The sequence below is a fragment of the Dermacentor albipictus genome, chromosome 1 (genome assembly GCF_038994185.2).
Source record: "Dermacentor albipictus isolate Rhodes 1998 colony chromosome 1, USDA_Dalb.pri_finalv2, whole genome shotgun sequence".
Classification (NCBI taxonomy): Eukaryota; Metazoa; Arthropoda; class Arachnida; order Ixodida; family Ixodidae; genus Dermacentor; species Dermacentor albipictus.
In genome coordinates this window covers 158,941,571-158,959,410 of record NC_091821.1, presented here as the reverse complement: position 1 = coordinate 158,959,410, position 17,840 = coordinate 158,941,571, and the positions used below count along the sequence as shown (strand labels likewise).

The window sequence follows — 17,840 nt, the reverse complement described above, 5'->3', positions numbered from 1 at the left end:
AGTGAATGTTAAAGCAGCTAGGCCTAGCATTGCCGTGGTGCCCATGGCTGCCAGCGCCTCAGCATGCAAGTGCCCTTGTTCGAGGCTTTGAGATTATCAAAATGGCCATGGTAGCGGCTGAAACTTGTTTCAGATCTGTGGTCATGGCAAAATGTCTGGAAAATTGTACGGCGAAGGCTTTCAATGTCCAAAATTTCGGACATCCTTATACATTGGCTCAGTAGGGCATGTGGCAGCACCATAAAGGCATCCAAATTATTGGACATGTACGAAAAATGCCACTCACTGTGGTATGCATGTATTGAACTACCATTTACTTCTGCATTTAACATACTGAATGCTGTGCTGCACTGCTCTTCTCCTAATGGGGATGCAATCGCTTCTTGCACCATCTGAAATATTCACTGCCAACAAACCTGTTTTGGAAGCTGCTGTCAAACTAAGCATTGAATCTGAAGGCTAGCACATGCCATAGTAGAAAAATGAGCAATTTGTGTTTCTCAGCTTTGCTTGCTTAAAATGTGAATGGCTCGTACAAGCTGCAGCCATTGGTTATAGGCAAGAGATCACCACGCTGCTTCAAGAACACGAAGGGCCTCTTGGTGCAATACACATTCCACTAGAAAGCTCGGTTGACATTCAATCTTCTCACTAAACTACTCTGGCCATGGGATGCCAAACTGGAGATGCCTGAGCACCAGCCTGATTGACTCACTGTTGGGTAATGACGATTAGTTGTTTAAGTGACGTATAATAATGGACATGCGGCCGGGCTCATTCACAGTGAATTCACAATACAAGTGTGCTGATGGTGGCATGGCACATATCCACACAGGCTCATTTGCTTCTGTGCTGCATCTATGTGTACCTTATCTTGAAAAAAAAAATACTAACAAGCACTTCGAGGCGTACCATGGTCTTGCACCATAGGGACGCTGGCTTTTAGGGTTAGCATTGCAATCACTATGTCAGAGACCATTCTGCAGAGAGAGTGACTTCCAACATTGTTCAGCAACAAATTATTAAACTTTGTGCATTTGACACCGCCTTGGAGAAACAAATCGGTGAATTCCCCCTATTCAGTCTCAGAAACTGTCTGTAATAGATATTAATATTTTATATTATCAATATATTGAACCATTTTCGATTCCCTTTGAATTCAATATATCCGGGATTGACTGTATCTACAGGTTTTCGGCGCCATAAAATGGCAGAATAATGAAAAGAAATTTTGGTGTCAGACCCAACTTCTCTGTAGTTGTTGTATCGGAAATTTAATTAAATCAAGGTTTGAATGTACTATGCACTATCACATGTCCCAGGATGTCTACCAACTGGGAAAGCTGGGAATTCTCATGGATTTTGAACAGGCTGGAAAAACTGAGGGAATTTGTGCTACTATCAGGGAAACTGACCATAATTTTGTTGAAAGGAAACGAAAGTCACGGTAATGCTGGCTCGAGTAACAGAGAGAAATCGTAAAGAATCCTTTTGACACCGTGTGATCTGCTGGAGGAGTTGCCAGTGTACTGTCAATGACCGATTTTCCAGATGCCTGATAATGCGGACGGCTTGGCGGCGCCACCACATGTATAAGAACATCTGAAATTTCGGATGCGAGAACCCTTCGCTGTCCGAGTTTTCTGACTTTTTGCCGTGACCGCCGGTCCGAAACAGCATTAATCAAAGCCACCACCATCGCAGCCATTTTGATTACCTTGCCGCCTCGAACCGTCGATCTTGCACGCAGCTCTGCTGGCAGCCGTGGCCACCACAGTGGCAATGCCAGGCCTAGCTGCTTCGACGTTTGCTATTAAGCTTCTTGCCATTCTGTGCCGTGTTTGCCATTGAAAGAATTTGCCGCTGTCAGCAATGGCACCCACTCCGCCTTTGAGGTCCTCATGATTTGTTTCAAGGCTCGGAAAGCACAGCGTGTTGCATAATGCCGGTTCCCGAAAGTCAGCTTCGTCTCAGTACAGCAATGTTAAGTGGTGAAGCATAACAACCCATAGTTCTGAATGCACACAACCAATGCAGTATAATGTGTGGCGCCAAACTATGGTTTCTGCTGATGTCTATGGCAATGAGGACTCAGACACCTTATTGCTTCATGTAGTCCAAATTAACCAGTGCATTGCTAAATACCCCAAACTTAACAAAAGCTTTATGCCAAAAAAGCATAGGCTTCCCGGAACAAGGCGAACCCAAATTATCTTTCTTAATTCATCATTATCATCATCAGCCTTTTTAATGTCCACTGCAAGACGAGGGCCGTTCCCTGCGATCTCCAATTGCCCCTGTCCTGCACCCACAGATTCCAACTAGCACCTGCGAAAATCCTAATTTCATCACACCACCTAGTCTTCTGCCGCCCTCCGCTGCACTTCCCTTCTCTGGGCACCCATTTTGTAACCCTAATAGACCACCGGTTATCTAACCTGTGCATTACATGACCTATACAGCTCAATTTTTATTCTCTTTATGTCAATTAGAATATAGGCTATCCCTGTTCGCTCTCTGATCCACACCGCTCTCTTCCTGTCTCATAAGATTACACCTAGTGTTCTCCGTTCCATCACTCTTTGCGCAGTCCTCAACTTGTTTACGAACTTCTTTGTCAGTCTCCAAGTTTCTGCCCCATATGTCAGCACCAGTAGAATGCATTGATTGTACACCTTTCTTTTTAATGATAATGGTAAGCTTCCAGTCAGGATCTCACAATGTCTGCTGTATGCGCTCCAACACATTTTTGTTCTTCTGTAAATTTCCTTCTCATAATTGGGGTTCCCTGAGAGTAATTGACCAAGGTAAACATACTCCTTCACAGACTCTAGAGGTTGACTGGCGATCCTGAACTCTTGTCCCCTTGCCCAGTTATTGATCATTATCTTTGTCTTCTGCAAATTAATCTTCAACCCCACTCTTACGCTCTCTCTGTTAAGGTCCTCAATCATTTCTTGTAACTTGTCTGCATTGTTGCTGAATAGAACAATGTCGTCGGCAAACCGAAGGTGGCTGAGATATTAGCCGTCGATCTTTACTCCTAAGTCTTCCCAGTTTAATAGCTTGAAAGCTTGAATACTTCTAAACATGCAGTGAATAGGACTGTAGAAATTCTGTCTCCCTGTCTGACCCCTTTCTTCATCGGTATCTTTCTACTTTCCTTGTATAGAATTATGGTAGCTGTAGAACCTCTGTAGATATTTTCCAAGGTAATTATGTACGCATTCTGTACTCCTTGATTACGCAATGCCTCTATGACTGCTGGTGTCTCTACTGAATCAAATGCCTTTTCGTAACCTATGAAAGCCATATAGAGAGGCTTATTGTATTCTGCAGATTTCTCGATAACCTGATTGATGACATGGATGTGATCCATTGTAGGGTACCCTTCCTGAAGCCAGCCGCTTCCCTTGGTTAACTAAAGTCCAGTGTTGCCCTTATTTTATTGCAAATTTTCTTGGTGAATATTTTATATAATACTGGAAGTAAGCTAACGTGCCATTCTTTAATGGCTCCCTTTTTGTGGGTTAGTATAATGTTGACATTCTTCCAGTTCTCTGGGACCTTTGAAGTCGCTTTGAAGACACGTTTGTATAAAGGGCCGCCAGTTTTTCAAGCATTATGTCTTCTCCATCTTTGATCATATCAACTGTTATTCCATCTTCTGCTGCCATTTTTCCCCGTTTCATGTCTTGCAAGGCCCTTTTAACTTCATCGCTAGTTATAGAAGGAGCCTCTGTAACCTGTCAATTACTACATCGAATGGAGGTACCGTGGCTGCTCTAGGTACTGTACTGTTGAGTACAGAATTCTTTAGCTGCTTTTACTATATCTTCAAGATTGCTGATGATATTACCTTGCTTATTTTTAAGTGCATACATCTTGGTTTGTCCTATGCAAAGTTGCATTCTCACTGATTTCATGCTGCATCCATTTTTTATGGCTTCCTCGGTCTTTCTCACGTTTTCAAATTTTGAACATCCCTTATTTTCTCCTCGTTGATCAGTTTTGATAGTTGCATGAATTCTACCTCTTGAGTCGGACACTTTTATTCATTGTCGTTTCTTTATTAAGTCCTTCATTACATGGGAGAGCTTACCTACTGGTAGCCTTCGTGCCTTACCTACCACTTCCATTGCTGTTCCTGAAGCCAGCCTAGTTACGGTTTCATTCATTACCTCTATGTCCTAAGGCTGCATATTTGTTTGCAAGTACCAGCCTGAATTGGTCTGTTTCTACCCTAACTGCGTCTATGTTGGCCTGTTTCTTCTTGACAAATTTTACTCTTTCTCTCTTTAAATTGTGGTGAATCCTAGACCTCACTAACCTATGATCACTGAGTTCAGTTGAGTTGAGTGGTTGTAGGCTACTGGTGGGATTAGCCTTGCAGTAGCTGCCGGCAATTGCTCCACCGTAGCGACACTTAAAGTACAAAAATCATATAAACGAGAAGGAAGGGCGTTTAACCGAGGGGCTCGATTTTTGTTAGTCATATTATAAGAAGCCAACAAACACTGACACCAAGGACAACATAGGGGAAATTACTTGTGCTTAATAAATGAAATAAAGAAACGATAAATTAATGGAAATTAAAGTGGATGAAAAAACAACCTGCCGCAGGAGGGAACCGAACCCACAACCTTAGCATTTAGAGTTTTTTCATCCACTTTAATTTCCATGAATTTATCGTTTCTTTATTTCATTTATTAAGCACAAGTAATTTCCCCTATGTTGTCCTTGGTGTCAGTGTTTGTTGGCTTCTTATAACATGACTAATAAAAATCGAGCCCCTCGGTTAAACCCCCTTCCTTCTCGTTTACTACATGACGAGGGTCTCGAATCCGGCAACATTGATGCCTTCAGGTATGTGGGTTTATTGACCAGTTGCCTTCACCCAAAACAATCACGTTCTTGTGACGCCTGCGGCAAAAAGGACGTTCCACATCCGCCGCCAAGGTCTGTGAGTGGTGGCACTGGCTAACACTCCCAGGGCTCTACCACGGCACATAAATACCGAAGAAAGTGGATGGGAAAACGGCACCGCGGTAGCTCAATCGGTAGAGCACTGCACGTGAAATGCGAAGGTTGTGGGTTCGGTTCCCACTTGCGGCAGGTTGTTTTTTCATCTACTTTAATTTCCATTAATTTATCGTTTCTTTATTTCATTAATTAAGCACAAGTAATTTCCCCTATGTTGTGCTTGGTGTCAGTGTTTGTTGGCTTCTTATAATATGATAAATCATATAAATCAGACACAGACCTCACAACTACACATAGTCACTTCTAAGGTCACCATGTGGAGGCCAAATCCGTGTCCTGCAGGTAATTTAAAAGAAGGCGAGAAACCTCCTTCCTATCTAACTGGTTCCCGCGCAAGAAAACAATGTCCTGAAGAGAACTGTGGGGAATTCTTGTCTTCTCGAGGGACCTGAATAACACACTCCTTTCCGCGTTATACAGAGTACAGCACATAAGGTAATGATCTATGTCACCGCACACACCACACGTTGAAGATAATGGAGACGCCAGGCTAGTCCTATACATCCATGCAGGGGTACGAGCAGAGCCCGTGCGAATGCGGAGCAATAAAGTGGCTTGGTTTCTTTTAAGACCCTTGGTCACACATGGCTTGTGAGGTGAGCTCCACAAAGAGCTGAAGTGGCACGACACTAGTGCAGTGGCACATATAGTGCAGCTGCTTTTCACATTCCCTCTTTGAAGTATGATTGGTCGGTTCGCTTCACTGCAGTCGTGCCCTCCACAACGGCCGAAAACGTTGCCATTGAGGCAGCTCTAAAGAAGCTACGGTTTTGTATGCCTCAATCTGTTGTCATTCTTACAGATTCGAAATCCGCCCTTCAAAGGTTAGAGCACGGGTTCCCTACTGATGCCTTATGTCTAAGCTCCCTACGCTCGGTGCACAATCTCCATATCAAAGGCTTCTCCATATGATTCCAATGGGTGCCCTCGCACATAGGTATCATAGGCAACGAGATGGCGGACAGCCTCGCCCATAAAGCACTGTCTGGGAATCCTTTGAGAAAACTGCCTCAAGAGGACAAGAGACTCTTCAGAGAAATGGTGTATGATCACTGCACTTTACCCTATCTAATACTTCTACATTCTGCACTATGCTGGGATTGGCAGAATGTTTGAAATCTATTTCATTTATTGTTACCAAGATTCAAATTAATGAGATCTTACTGAAGTTGTAAAATGTAAGCAGCAAAGACCATTTCACAAACAAGATTACCTCACCTGTGAGACATCTTCAATAGGCCCAAACCATGACCAATCCTTGAGTTGCAGGTTTTCATTTCGGCTGGTGCTATAAAATAACTTGTTGCGTTCACTTGGCACCGTGCCATTCAGCACACCCAGTAAATGATCCTGCAAGTTCATTGGCAATTTTTGACAATATTTTTGAACTTGAAAATTCAAGCAAAAGATTAGTAGGTGGTAGTTATGCTTACATTTACTTTTCCTTCTTTAATGCACTGGACAAGCTTCTCATTGCGTTGTTTTCGCTTTTCCTTGATGCTGTTGAGAAAAAACATTACATCAGCCTAATGTACACATAAAGATAGCATAAGTACCAACATTGACAAATTTTTCAAGGTTCATTTGCAATCATTCACAGCAATTCTACTAAACAGCTATGTGCCATGCTGAAAGTGTGTAGTTGTCACTGTGATGAATTCACTGCATAGACAAAATTCGTGATTTGGTCCCCCATGTGAATCTACCTTAGTTGCTACAAAGACATGCTGGCGTAAAGCTTCACGGCTTGTCACCACTTGCTTGTACGCTACAGACTACAGCTCCTTGTGTCATAACAGCAGCGTGCATGTTTAGACACATTTGCAGTGTTAAAGGGGAGAGTAAAGACGAATTTATATTTTGTTAATTTGCTTCTAAACATGAGTCAAGACTCTTTACACAGCATTTGATGGGTTTTATGAAAAATATTTAAGTGCAAGTTTCTGTAAAAATGCAAGTTAAGAAAAGCCTGTTTGTACTTTCTGGGTGACTGATGGCACAATGGTACAAGCCGCCTGTCAATGAGGTGCTGGTTTTCTAAAGAGTAGACATAACTTGAACTCCTTAATGGTTTTAGCTTGGCTTGGCATCATAATTTGGCTTATGATAAATAGCTAATGATATACGAAGTGGAGGTAGATGGGGAGATGTTTGAATGCAAATCACTTAATACATGGCTCTGGTTCGAGCAAACTCTCTCCAGAATGCACACGGAAGGTTGGCCATCGAATTGTTCTGCATGCCAAGGAAGTCTCCAGCTAAGAGACTACTTTGTTCTAGTGAATATGAACGTGGGGCTGCGATTTTGTAGCGATGCCTTTTCTCGATGCTAATGCCTTTCGGCGCTTTTTGCATTCATGAGTGGCCGCGTTTGATGCTCCACCTAGGGCAGAGCATCTCTTGACCACTCACACACGTGAGAAGTGTGAAAGGCTTTAGCATCGGGAAAAGCCATCGCTACAAAATCATAGCCCAGATTTCCCCACCTGTCGTTTTGTGTTGAGGGTTATCGCGATTACTAATTCAGTTCTATGTGCAGAGTCTAGCCACTATCTAGTGTCCAGATTGTACACCACAGACAACCATACTGAAAGCAGCCCAAGTCAAGTTTGGCATGATGCCTTTGGGAGCAGGCCATTTGAGAGCACTGGTACCATAGCTTGTTTATTTTTGGTATTCTTTTAAAGCTTTACAGAGACACATGTCACAAGTATGCTTTGCTAAAAAATTAAATAAAGATTGTTGAATTTTAGCGCAGTTACTATAAATGACATTACCGCTTGACCAAATGCACGCTATTGAATCATGACTCACAACAGTCCAGGCCACAGCCATGTGATCTCTCTGTACTTTACAAAATTTGAACTCCGAATGCTGGCCGAAAGTGTGTTGGCAACGTGTATATGATGTGGTCAACAACATCCACTCAAATTTGAAATTCACTTTAATGTACCGTTAAGGGGGGAGATGGCCCTTGAAAGTGAACTGTTGAATCGCTGGGTCAATTTAAACAAAAAATAGGAAGCATGCTTTGATATATATCCTAGGTATGAATGCAAAATTTTACTATAGAATACTAAGGCGAAAGCCTTTCTAAGGCTCACGGTGAAGTTTGTGTCAGAACCAGACCGCCGGAGTGTCCACCAAAGCATCATCACGCAATATGCAGCCAGATTAAAGACAGATTAAAGAGTGAAAAATGGTTGATTGTGAGAGTTAGTGAATGATAATGTTATATTAGAGATTGATAGAAGTTAATAATGACTAGTAATAACTACTAATGACTTGTAATGACTACCAATGACTCTGAAATGACCAATATGTCTAACGACGGCTTGTAATGACCCCAATTGATTAGAAATGACTAAAAACACTTACTAGTGAGCAATAACGACTAACGGCTGAAATGACTTGTAATGACTATGAAATGACCAACATGTCTAACGACAACTTGTAAGAACTACAATTGATTAGAAATGACTAAAAATGCTCAGTAATGACCAGTAATGACCAATAATGACTGAAATGACTTGTAATGACTACTAACTATGACAGCTTGTAATGACCACATTTGATTACAAATGACTAAAAATGCTTAGTAGTGAGCAGTAATGACTACTAACTGAAATGACTTGTAGATCTATTAGACTACGGAATGACCAATATGCCCAATGTCAACTTGTAATGACTACAATTCATTAGAAATGACTAAAGAGGCTTAGTAATGGCCAGCAGTGACTAATAATGACTGAAATTACTTGTAACAACTAATAATGACTATGATATGACCAACATGTCTAACGATGGCTTGTAATGACCACAATTGATTACAAATGACAAAAAATGCTTAGTAGTGAGCAGTATTTACTAAAAAAAAAGAAGAGAAAGAGAAGAGGCACAGAGAAAGGCGAATGTAGGAGGAATAGCAGGCTTTCGCCGTTCACCTCTTTGGAGAGATCTTAAGAGACCCTGCAATTTTTGTTCAAAAAGACATGGCTCTTCAAACGTTCAAGTGACTATGTTTAGCCGCAAAAACTACCACTCTAAAATGACAAGTTAATATTTGGTGCCCTTTTTTTTTACATTTCAGTAATTTTTGTAAAAAGAAAAAAAGTCATAATTTGCATTATACTAACTTGCACCTTGCATTAGAAATTTTCTTACAAGGAAGCAAAACTTGAATGAGTCAACAGATGCTTTCAGCACAAAATTTTACTCCAGAAAATGCCTTATAAACAAGTCTGCCTTGTCTACATAGAAACAATATTTTTCAGTAACGCACACTTGGAAAAACGGCTTCTAAAGAGTAGACATGAGTGCCGTTTTATTCTGATTGCATGTATGGTCACTAGAATTCCCCTGGAGCATACATGGGGCCTTCTAGAATACTGCATTCTTCTGTGAAAATGGGCTTACACTTCCACTTCTTTCTGGTCACTTTTGAACAATGCTGCATTTACTCTCGCTGTGGATGGGCACTCTTTGAAGTTCTTTTCCAAATGGATGGCTGTGTGCATGCTATAAACAGTGGTGAACTCCTCAGTTGCTGAATCCTTTCAGGTTAATATTCTAAGACTGCCAAGGATGCAGCCATTCGAAACACCAGAGCCTGCCAAACAAATGCATCCAGCATCAGGGAAGAAGATGCTACGACAATCTCATGGTGACCTGGAAAGCCACCTCAGGCTGTGTTCCTCAGCTTTGTGAAATTATGACACTTGCCAAAGCTTTAGCAGGTGCCGAACTTTGGGGCCATTTAACAGGTGTAAGTTTGTGTACTAGAAATGGCAAAGGGACCTTAGGCCACAAAATTCACAAAAAGAGGCAGTCGAAAATGGTCTGAGGATGTGAAGCCACATGTCCCATGAAAATGTCGCGATGGTGCAAGCCTCATGCGGTGGCATGTCGCAGGCAAGTGACACCATCTGCTACAAAACTGCCTTGAGTTATGCCTTCTTTGCAGTCACTGCCAAAATTTCAAGCTTCTGACTTCATTCATCAGCCTTTGCACACATCATCATCATCATCATCATCATCATCATCATCATCATTTATTTACCCTTGAGGGCCCCTGATGGGGCATTAGATAAAGGGGGGGGGGGGTAACGAATGGTAACCACGGGTCACAAAGATAAAACACATTAATACAGATTGCAAGAACTGGTAAACACAGTAAACACTTGAAAATGAGAAAGCCGATAAAAGGGCTTACTACTGGGGCTGTGGACGACAATGGCATAATAATAACATTTTAAATTATACAGAATTTGTTTCGTTGACGATACTGTCGGGAAGTACATTCCAATCCGATATGGCAGTCAGCAGAAATGATTTATTGAATGCGTTAGTTGAACCACGAATGTGTTGAACACTGTGACAATTAAACAGACGTCATGATGATCTCATGGGCGGCAGAATTAGACTCTCACGTAAATGAGAAAAATGATAATATAGCTTACGAAAAAGGCAGAGACTTGCTATCTTACGACGAGATGCCAGGGTTTTTTTTTTTTTTTTTTCACAATAGTGCAGCCCAAGCAGGAGTGGAAGCAGGAGTTGATCGGTTAGATGAATCAAAGCTGATGTTAGCAATGCTCAACTGAGAATAATATTTGGATGTTATAAAACGAGCAGCTCGATTTTGTATTGCCTCAACGATTGGATTAGGTGCTCTTGATGGGGGTTCCGGATAGGGGATGCGTATTCAAGTTTAGTACGGATGAAGGTTTTGTATGCGATTAGTCTAACCGTCGGCGAAGCAAACGTGAGTGATCATCTGATGAAACCTAGTGATTTCGAAACTCAGAAAGCTACGTGATGTGCTCTGACCAGCCTAAATGACTTATTTATATGCCTAGCTACCTATAAGATTCCACTTGTGATAGCGCGGTATTGCTTAGCATGTATGAGAAGTGTAGGCTAGATCTTTTACGAGACATGTGCACAAGTTACGTTTCGATACATTTAACTGCATGAGCCAGGTCGAACATCAATTTTGGCTTAAGGTTAAATCATCCTGCAGCAATGACTGATCGTTAATAGTAGAGATACGTCGGTAGAGAATGCAATCATCCACAAACAGACGAATGGATGATGAAATATCAGCAGGAAGGTCAGTGATAAAGATTAGAAACAGAAGCTGGCCAAGAACAGAGCCCCGAGGGACTCCGGAGATAATGTTAGTAGGGGCAGAAGGATGACTTTCGATGACAGTATACTGCGAACTATTAGTTAAAAAGCAGTGAATCCATGCAAGTATCAGCGGGTCGAGTGAAAGGAAAGAAAGTTTAGTCATGAGATGCTGGTGAGGAACACGGTCAGAAGCCTTAGAAAAATCAAGGTAAATGACGTCAGTTTGAAAGGATGAGTCTAGGTTTAAGTGCAGGTCAGTTATAAATTCAAAAAGTTGAGATTCGCACGAAAAGCCAGACCGAAATCCGTGTTGGTTTGAGAAGAAAAAGGAATTATTATCCAGGTGCTTTGCCACGTGGGGGTAAATTATACGGTGAATAAGTTTGCATGCAATGCATGTTAACGAGATAGGACGATAATTTGATGGATCGGAACGGCTTCCTGCCTTAAAAACCGGTACTACTCTGCTTACCTTCCACGCGGCCAGAATTTCGCCACTGGAAATAGACTGCGTGAAAATTATTTGTAGCTCGCGACTGGATATTACTTTTGTGCCTTTAAGGATTTTAGGAGATATATGGTCAGGCCCAGGGGCACTGGATATCTTTAAATTATCAATTATTTTACAGATTCCTTCTGCCGAAATACTAACTGGTGGCATTTGAGCGAAATTTAAAAATTAAATTATGGGTTTTTACGTGCCAAAACCACTTTCCAATTATGAGGCACGATGTAGTGGGGGACTCTGGAAATTTCGACCACGTGGGGTTCTTTAACGTGCACCTAAATATAAGTACACGGGTGTTTTCGCATTTCACCCCCATCAAAATGCAACCGCCGTGGCTGGGATTAAGCGTTATTTGAGCCGAGTGATATATGAATATTAGCAGCTGGTTCCTGGGTGAAAACGGACGTGAAGTTCGCATTCAAAACGTCAGAACGAAGCTCCTTCGGAAGAACAGAACCATCCTGATATAATAGAGAGATATGCGAGCCACTACGGTTGGGAGTTCATCATCATCATCATCTGCCTGGTTACGCCCACTGCAGGGCAAAGGCCTCTCCCATACTTCTCCAACTACCCCGGTCATGTACTAATTGTGGCCATGTTGTCCCGGCAAACTTCTTAATCTCATCCGTCCGCCTAACTTTCTGCCGCCCCCTGCTATGCTTCCCTTCCCCTGGAATCCAGTTTGTAACCTTTAATGTCCATCGGTTATCTTCCCTCCTCCTTACATGTCCTGCCCATGCCCATTTCTTTTTCTTGATTTCAGCTAAGATGCCATTAACTCGCGTTTGTTCCCTCACCCAATCTGCTCTCTTCTTATCCCCCCCCCCCCCTTAACGTTACACCCATCATTCTTCTTTCCATAGCTCGTTGCGTCGTCCTCAATTTAAGTAGAACCCTTTTCGCAAACCTCCAGGTTTCTGCCCCGTACGTGAGTACTGGTAAGACACAGCTGTTATAAATTTTTCCCTTGAGGGATAATAGCAACCTGCTGTTCATGATCTGAGAATGCCTGCCAAACGCACTCCAGCCCATTCTTATTCTTATTATTTCAGTCTCATGATCCGGATCTGCAGTCACTACCTGTCCTAAGTAGATGTATTCCCTTACCACTTCCAGTGCCTCGCTACCTATTGTAAACTGCTGTTCTCTTCCAAGACTGTTAAACATTGCTTTAGTTTTTTGCAGATTAATTTTTAGACCCACCCTTCTGCTTTGCCTCTCCAGGTCAGTGAGCATGCATTGCAGTTGGTCCCCTGAGTTACTAAGCAAGGCAATATCATCAGCGAATCGCAAGTTACTGAGGTATTCTCCATTAACTCTTATCCCCGATTCTTCCCAATCCGGGTCTCTGAATACCTCCTGTAAACACGCTGTGAATAGCATTGGAGAGATCGTATCTCCCTGTATGACGCCTTTCTTTACTGGGATTTTGTTGCTTTCTTTATGGAGGACTACGGCGGCTATGGAGCCGCTATAGATATCTTTCAGTATTTTTACATACGGCTCGTCTACACCCCGATTCCGTAATGCCTCCATGACTGCTGAGGTTTCGACTGAATCAAACGCTTTCTCGTGATCAATGAAAGCTATATATAAGGGTTGGCTATATTCCGCACATTTCTCTATCACCTGATTGAAAGTGTGAATATGGTGTATCGTTGAGTAACCTTTACGGAATCCTGCCTGGTCCTTTGGTTGACGGAAGTCTAAGGTGTTCCTGATTCTTAAGGTGCTTATTAGGTGTTTATTAGGTCATCACCCTTAAGGTGATGATTAAGGCGTTCCGGTTGGGAGTTAACAAAGTCCAAAACTTTTTTGGGTTATTTCGGAGGATGTCAAGTAAGTCCTTGTTGTAGAAGTGTCATTTCGTGCCCCTCAGCAACTTCGTATAATTATGCAGACACTCTGAGTACTTTTCCCATTTTAGTGCTGAAATTGGAGCTCTTGGCTTCCCTGAACAACCGCTTTTTCTTGTTACATAAATTTCTTAACGAATTTGTAAACCACGGTTTCCCGGCATCACCGCGAATGCAAAGGAGGGTTACATAGGATTATATTAGAGAGATAATTTTTCTGTATAGGAAGACCAGTTTTCATCATTTTCATCAATAGACCTATTAGAAGCCGATTTGTTCAATGTGTTGGAGAAATTTGACCATTTCCTCATTGATTTTGTAAAAATCTGCTTTGCTGTAGTCGCGAATGTACTGTACTGAATGTTGGCACAAAGGAATTGAAATAGCGAGGTTGAAAAACACTAACATATGATCACTAAGACAGTCGGTGGATGACAATGACTGAATTATAGCTCAGGATTTGACACAAGGACAAGATCGAGGGCATTACTACCACGAGTTGGTATTCCAACAGCTTGAGTGAGGTTGAAAGAATAAGATCCAAAAATCTCTGGAATGACGAAGATGCAATTGCCAATCAATGTCTGGAAAGTTAAAATCACCGCAAATCATGAGGTTAGTGCAGGGAAACCGGTTTTTGATATCAAGTAGAATGGTACTTAGGTCGTCAATGAAGGAGTGATCAGAATCAGGTGGCCAGTAGCAGGCAATGATAATAGTAATGCGATTAGCCAATGAAATGTTCACACAAAGGATTTCGCTTTTACTACCGATTTCAACAGGAGAAGAAACCAGAGCGCCTTTAACAAGAACCATCACGCCGCCTCCCCGGCGACCACATCTGTCACACCAGAAAAAAGCGAAAGGCTGCTGATAGTGCAAAAGTTCATAATTCTGTATATCAGGTGTGAGCCAAGTTTCAGTAAAGATGGCGATATTGGTGCTGTTGTCATTCAATATAGCTTCGACAGCGTCTTTCTTTGGGAAATAACTTTGAATATTGGTTAGTAAAACTGATACAGATTTATTTCTTGGGGAGGGTTTGTGCGCTTGGTAGTTCCCAAAGGGTGGTGCACCAAAGACTTAGGTGCATGCGGTGAGCACTATGAACTTAGCTCAACCACAGAATCAGTTCCAGCATTGTACACAAACTGTTTGTTGTTCATAATAAGCTTATCAAAACGAATTTTGAAAGAAGCAGTACTTTGCTGACCATACAAAAAAAAGTTTCTTCCTTGCTAAGCGCACACGCACAGAATAATCTTCACGGAGTGAAAATGACGAGTTTTTTAGCTTTGAACTGGCCGACTGAATTTGCCCTTTGTCATTGAATCTCATGAAACTGACAATTATCGGGCGGTTCTTTCCTGGCTGGAAGCGGCCAAGTCTGTGGGCACGTTCAATATCATGACTATTAATGGTGATATCGAGCTCCTGGGAGCAGAATGAAATGATACGTGATTCAGACTGTGACCACGTTTCATCTTGCTTATCGGTGATCCCAAAAAACAGTAAGTTCGAGTGTTGGAGAGGATTCTTGTCGTCGTCGCATTTGTTCGAAAGTAGTTTAATATTTGAGGAAAGTTTGGCCATATCGGCATCGGCTACAGAGCTTGCGCAACCTATCCTGTCGTACCCTTGTTGCCACTGCTTGAGCTTATAAAATAGAGAGAAAAATGATCTCAACCATGATGATAGCCATTTCATATTACTAAGCCTTTTACCTGCACTGCTAATGCACTTCCGAAACAGTAGTCACGAGCACATTTTTTTAATATGAGGCACCACCAGCGCATCAAAAAATACAAATTCTCAATTTATTACAGCACAGATGTGGTCAAAATTTTGCAGCCTTATTCCCGAATAGTTCAGGAACCCAAAACTGTAGGAAACTCTAAACATGTTCCTTTTATGCGAAGCATATTACGAGAGCTCAACCCAGCTCCTCAGGCGCGGCGGTGTCGCCTTCAATACCACGTGACACCGTGACGTCACGACAGAGGAGAAACGGGGCTCCAACTCGCGCCGTCGCTCGCGGCGTCGCGGTGGTATATAAGCAGCTGCGCTTGCCTCTGCTAGACACTCATGAGGTGAGATGCCTCCTGGAGACAGAGCTGCTCGTTGGAATGAGAAGCGAAGGTTGCGGCGTGCTACAGAGACTGTTTCTAGGTGGCTTTGCTACGGCGCAGCGACTACGCGCCCCGCATCGGACGCGGTGAGCGTCGAGCAACGCAGCCTTCGGCGCGACAACGAAATGTGCGCCTGAGCAAGCGCCGCACGCCTGAGCCGACGCCGACGACACCGGCTTTTCTGCGACACGAGCTCCTTAACGCTGTCGCGTTAAAATAAAGGCTAGTATGCTTCGCATCCTGGGCTTAACCTTAGCTAAGCCACAGCCATTTTTTTGCCAGCTATTGCTATTTCTTGCAATGCATTCCCTTTAACCCTTTGAGGGTCGATTTTTTTTGCCATATGTGACCGCCCACGGTCATTTTTTTTTTTTGATTGCGGATTCCAATTCTTCTTAGTTCGAAAAAAAAATTACAGTAATTTGTCTATGGTGACCGTAAAGTGAGAAACAAATTTTTTGTTGGTATATATGTACTCTTCATTCATAAATAACAACAATAAAATGGAAATAAACTTATAAACTTATAAGAATTAAAAATTTGATGCATGGCTATATACACAGAGTTCAAGGCTTTGAAAATGCGCACACAAGAATATTTCGCAAGACTCAAATGTTCCTGCTTTTACACTAATATGTACAGTGCTCACGGAATGAAACGCATCAATTTAGGGCTAAGTAATGCGCATACTTTCGTTTCAACCGGCTGCAGTTTGTGCCACATCGACGTAATTGTGGCGCGTACACTTACATCGGAGTCCTCTTCACCTTTGGTGACCAAATTCCTAGCGACATGACATGGTGCTCTCGCGTATTTTGCACATTGTAGGGTTCTACTAAATGCTCCGTGTCCTATTTCATCCCGTGAGCACTGTACATCCTTAGCATAATCGAACTGCGTAGGTATGCACACTCAAGAAAACTGTGTGGTTGTATGCCCGTCAAGAAAGCAAAACGTGTGACAAACTTCTGCTAATCTTCACCTTATAGCCAAATTAGTTTTCGCGAGTGTCCCCCCCAAAAAAGCAATGGAAATGCATGTATGGCGGCATCCTTCCTATGCGCACCCTCGTGTGCACTAAGCGAGCGAGAACCATCCTGTCGCCCTTTGAGCGATTAGTAACAAGAAAGCCATCAGTTTTGCAAGCGAAAGAAGCCGAAACTGCCCGCAGAACAAAACCCAAACCGCCGCCTGCGTGCGCACATGCCAATGCGCGAGTGGTAGTATATAGACATGCGGGAGCGAACTAGCTCTAAAACGAACCATGCAACGAAAACCGAGAGGGGGCGGTGCGTGAAAAAAATTCCCTGTATTCCTACATAGTGGCAGCACATGATAGAAAAGAAAAAGTTAGGAAATTGGTGCGCTTTTTAAACATACAGACGGTGCCGTAAATATACAGCATCGACCATTTTTGGACTTGTTTGCGGCGCCGTAGAATTTACATTACTGACCCTCAAAGGGTTAAGCCCCCAATCCCGAGCTGTAGTCATCATGGGAGGTTGTACAAATATCGCCAATGACGAGCCACACTCATTCAGCCTGACGTTGTGCTGCTCCCACTGCTAAAAACGAGTTATGGTTGGCAGTGAGTGAAAGCTGCCCTCAAGAGCAAATTCTTTTTCTTAATTTTGTGTTAATTATAACCAGAAACCAATCAGGTAACACATTTCCAAATCATAATGAAATTAACTTGCACAGACAGACCTTATGGAGGCCGTATTGTTAATGAACAGTAATTTCCAAGCACTCTGTACATGCCCTAATTAATTTTGAGTAGGGCTGGGTGATTGATTAATCAACAGACTTAATTCATGATGAGTTTCACTGAGCCACCGCAGCCACAAAGCATACCAGTAGTAGTACAGGCCTTGGTAGGCTGAAAGGCAGCAATGGCAAGAGACGTGTTTGTATCCTGTCAAACCCATTAGCCCTAAAAAGCCAGGGAGACGAGAATAAAAAGATTTCACAATAGGAGTCGAGTTGAAACACACCCTGCAACTTCCCCCTAAAATCCAAAAGCACCCTCCTCTGCATTGCCCTTAATGTTGCCTTGCACCCAAGAGAAGCAAAAAACCAGCAAGTACTACTGTCGTCATGGTACTGGCAGGCCCGCTGAGTGTGCACTCTGAATTTATTAAATATGTTTAGTGTAGCTTTAATCACGAT

General features: G+C 42.5%; 1 protein-coding gene across 3 annotated transcripts in view; it reads right to left on the bottom strand.

Annotated features, from left to right (window-relative positions):
- Positions 1-17,840, bottom strand: part of LOC135910658 (PWWP domain-containing DNA repair factor 3B-like) — a 92,139-nt gene that overhangs the window by 20,138 nt on the left and 54,161 nt on the right. For all 3 annotated transcript variants that reach the window (XM_065442693.1, XM_065442708.1, XM_065442700.1), the window contains exons 9-10: positions 6,477-6,543; positions 6,262-6,393 (exon numbers count right to left, since the gene is read on the bottom strand). In XM_065442693.1, coding sequence (XP_065298765.1) covers positions 6,262-6,393; positions 6,477-6,543 — 199 coding nt within the window. The remainder of the gene's footprint in view (positions 1-6,261; positions 6,394-6,476; positions 6,544-17,840) is intronic.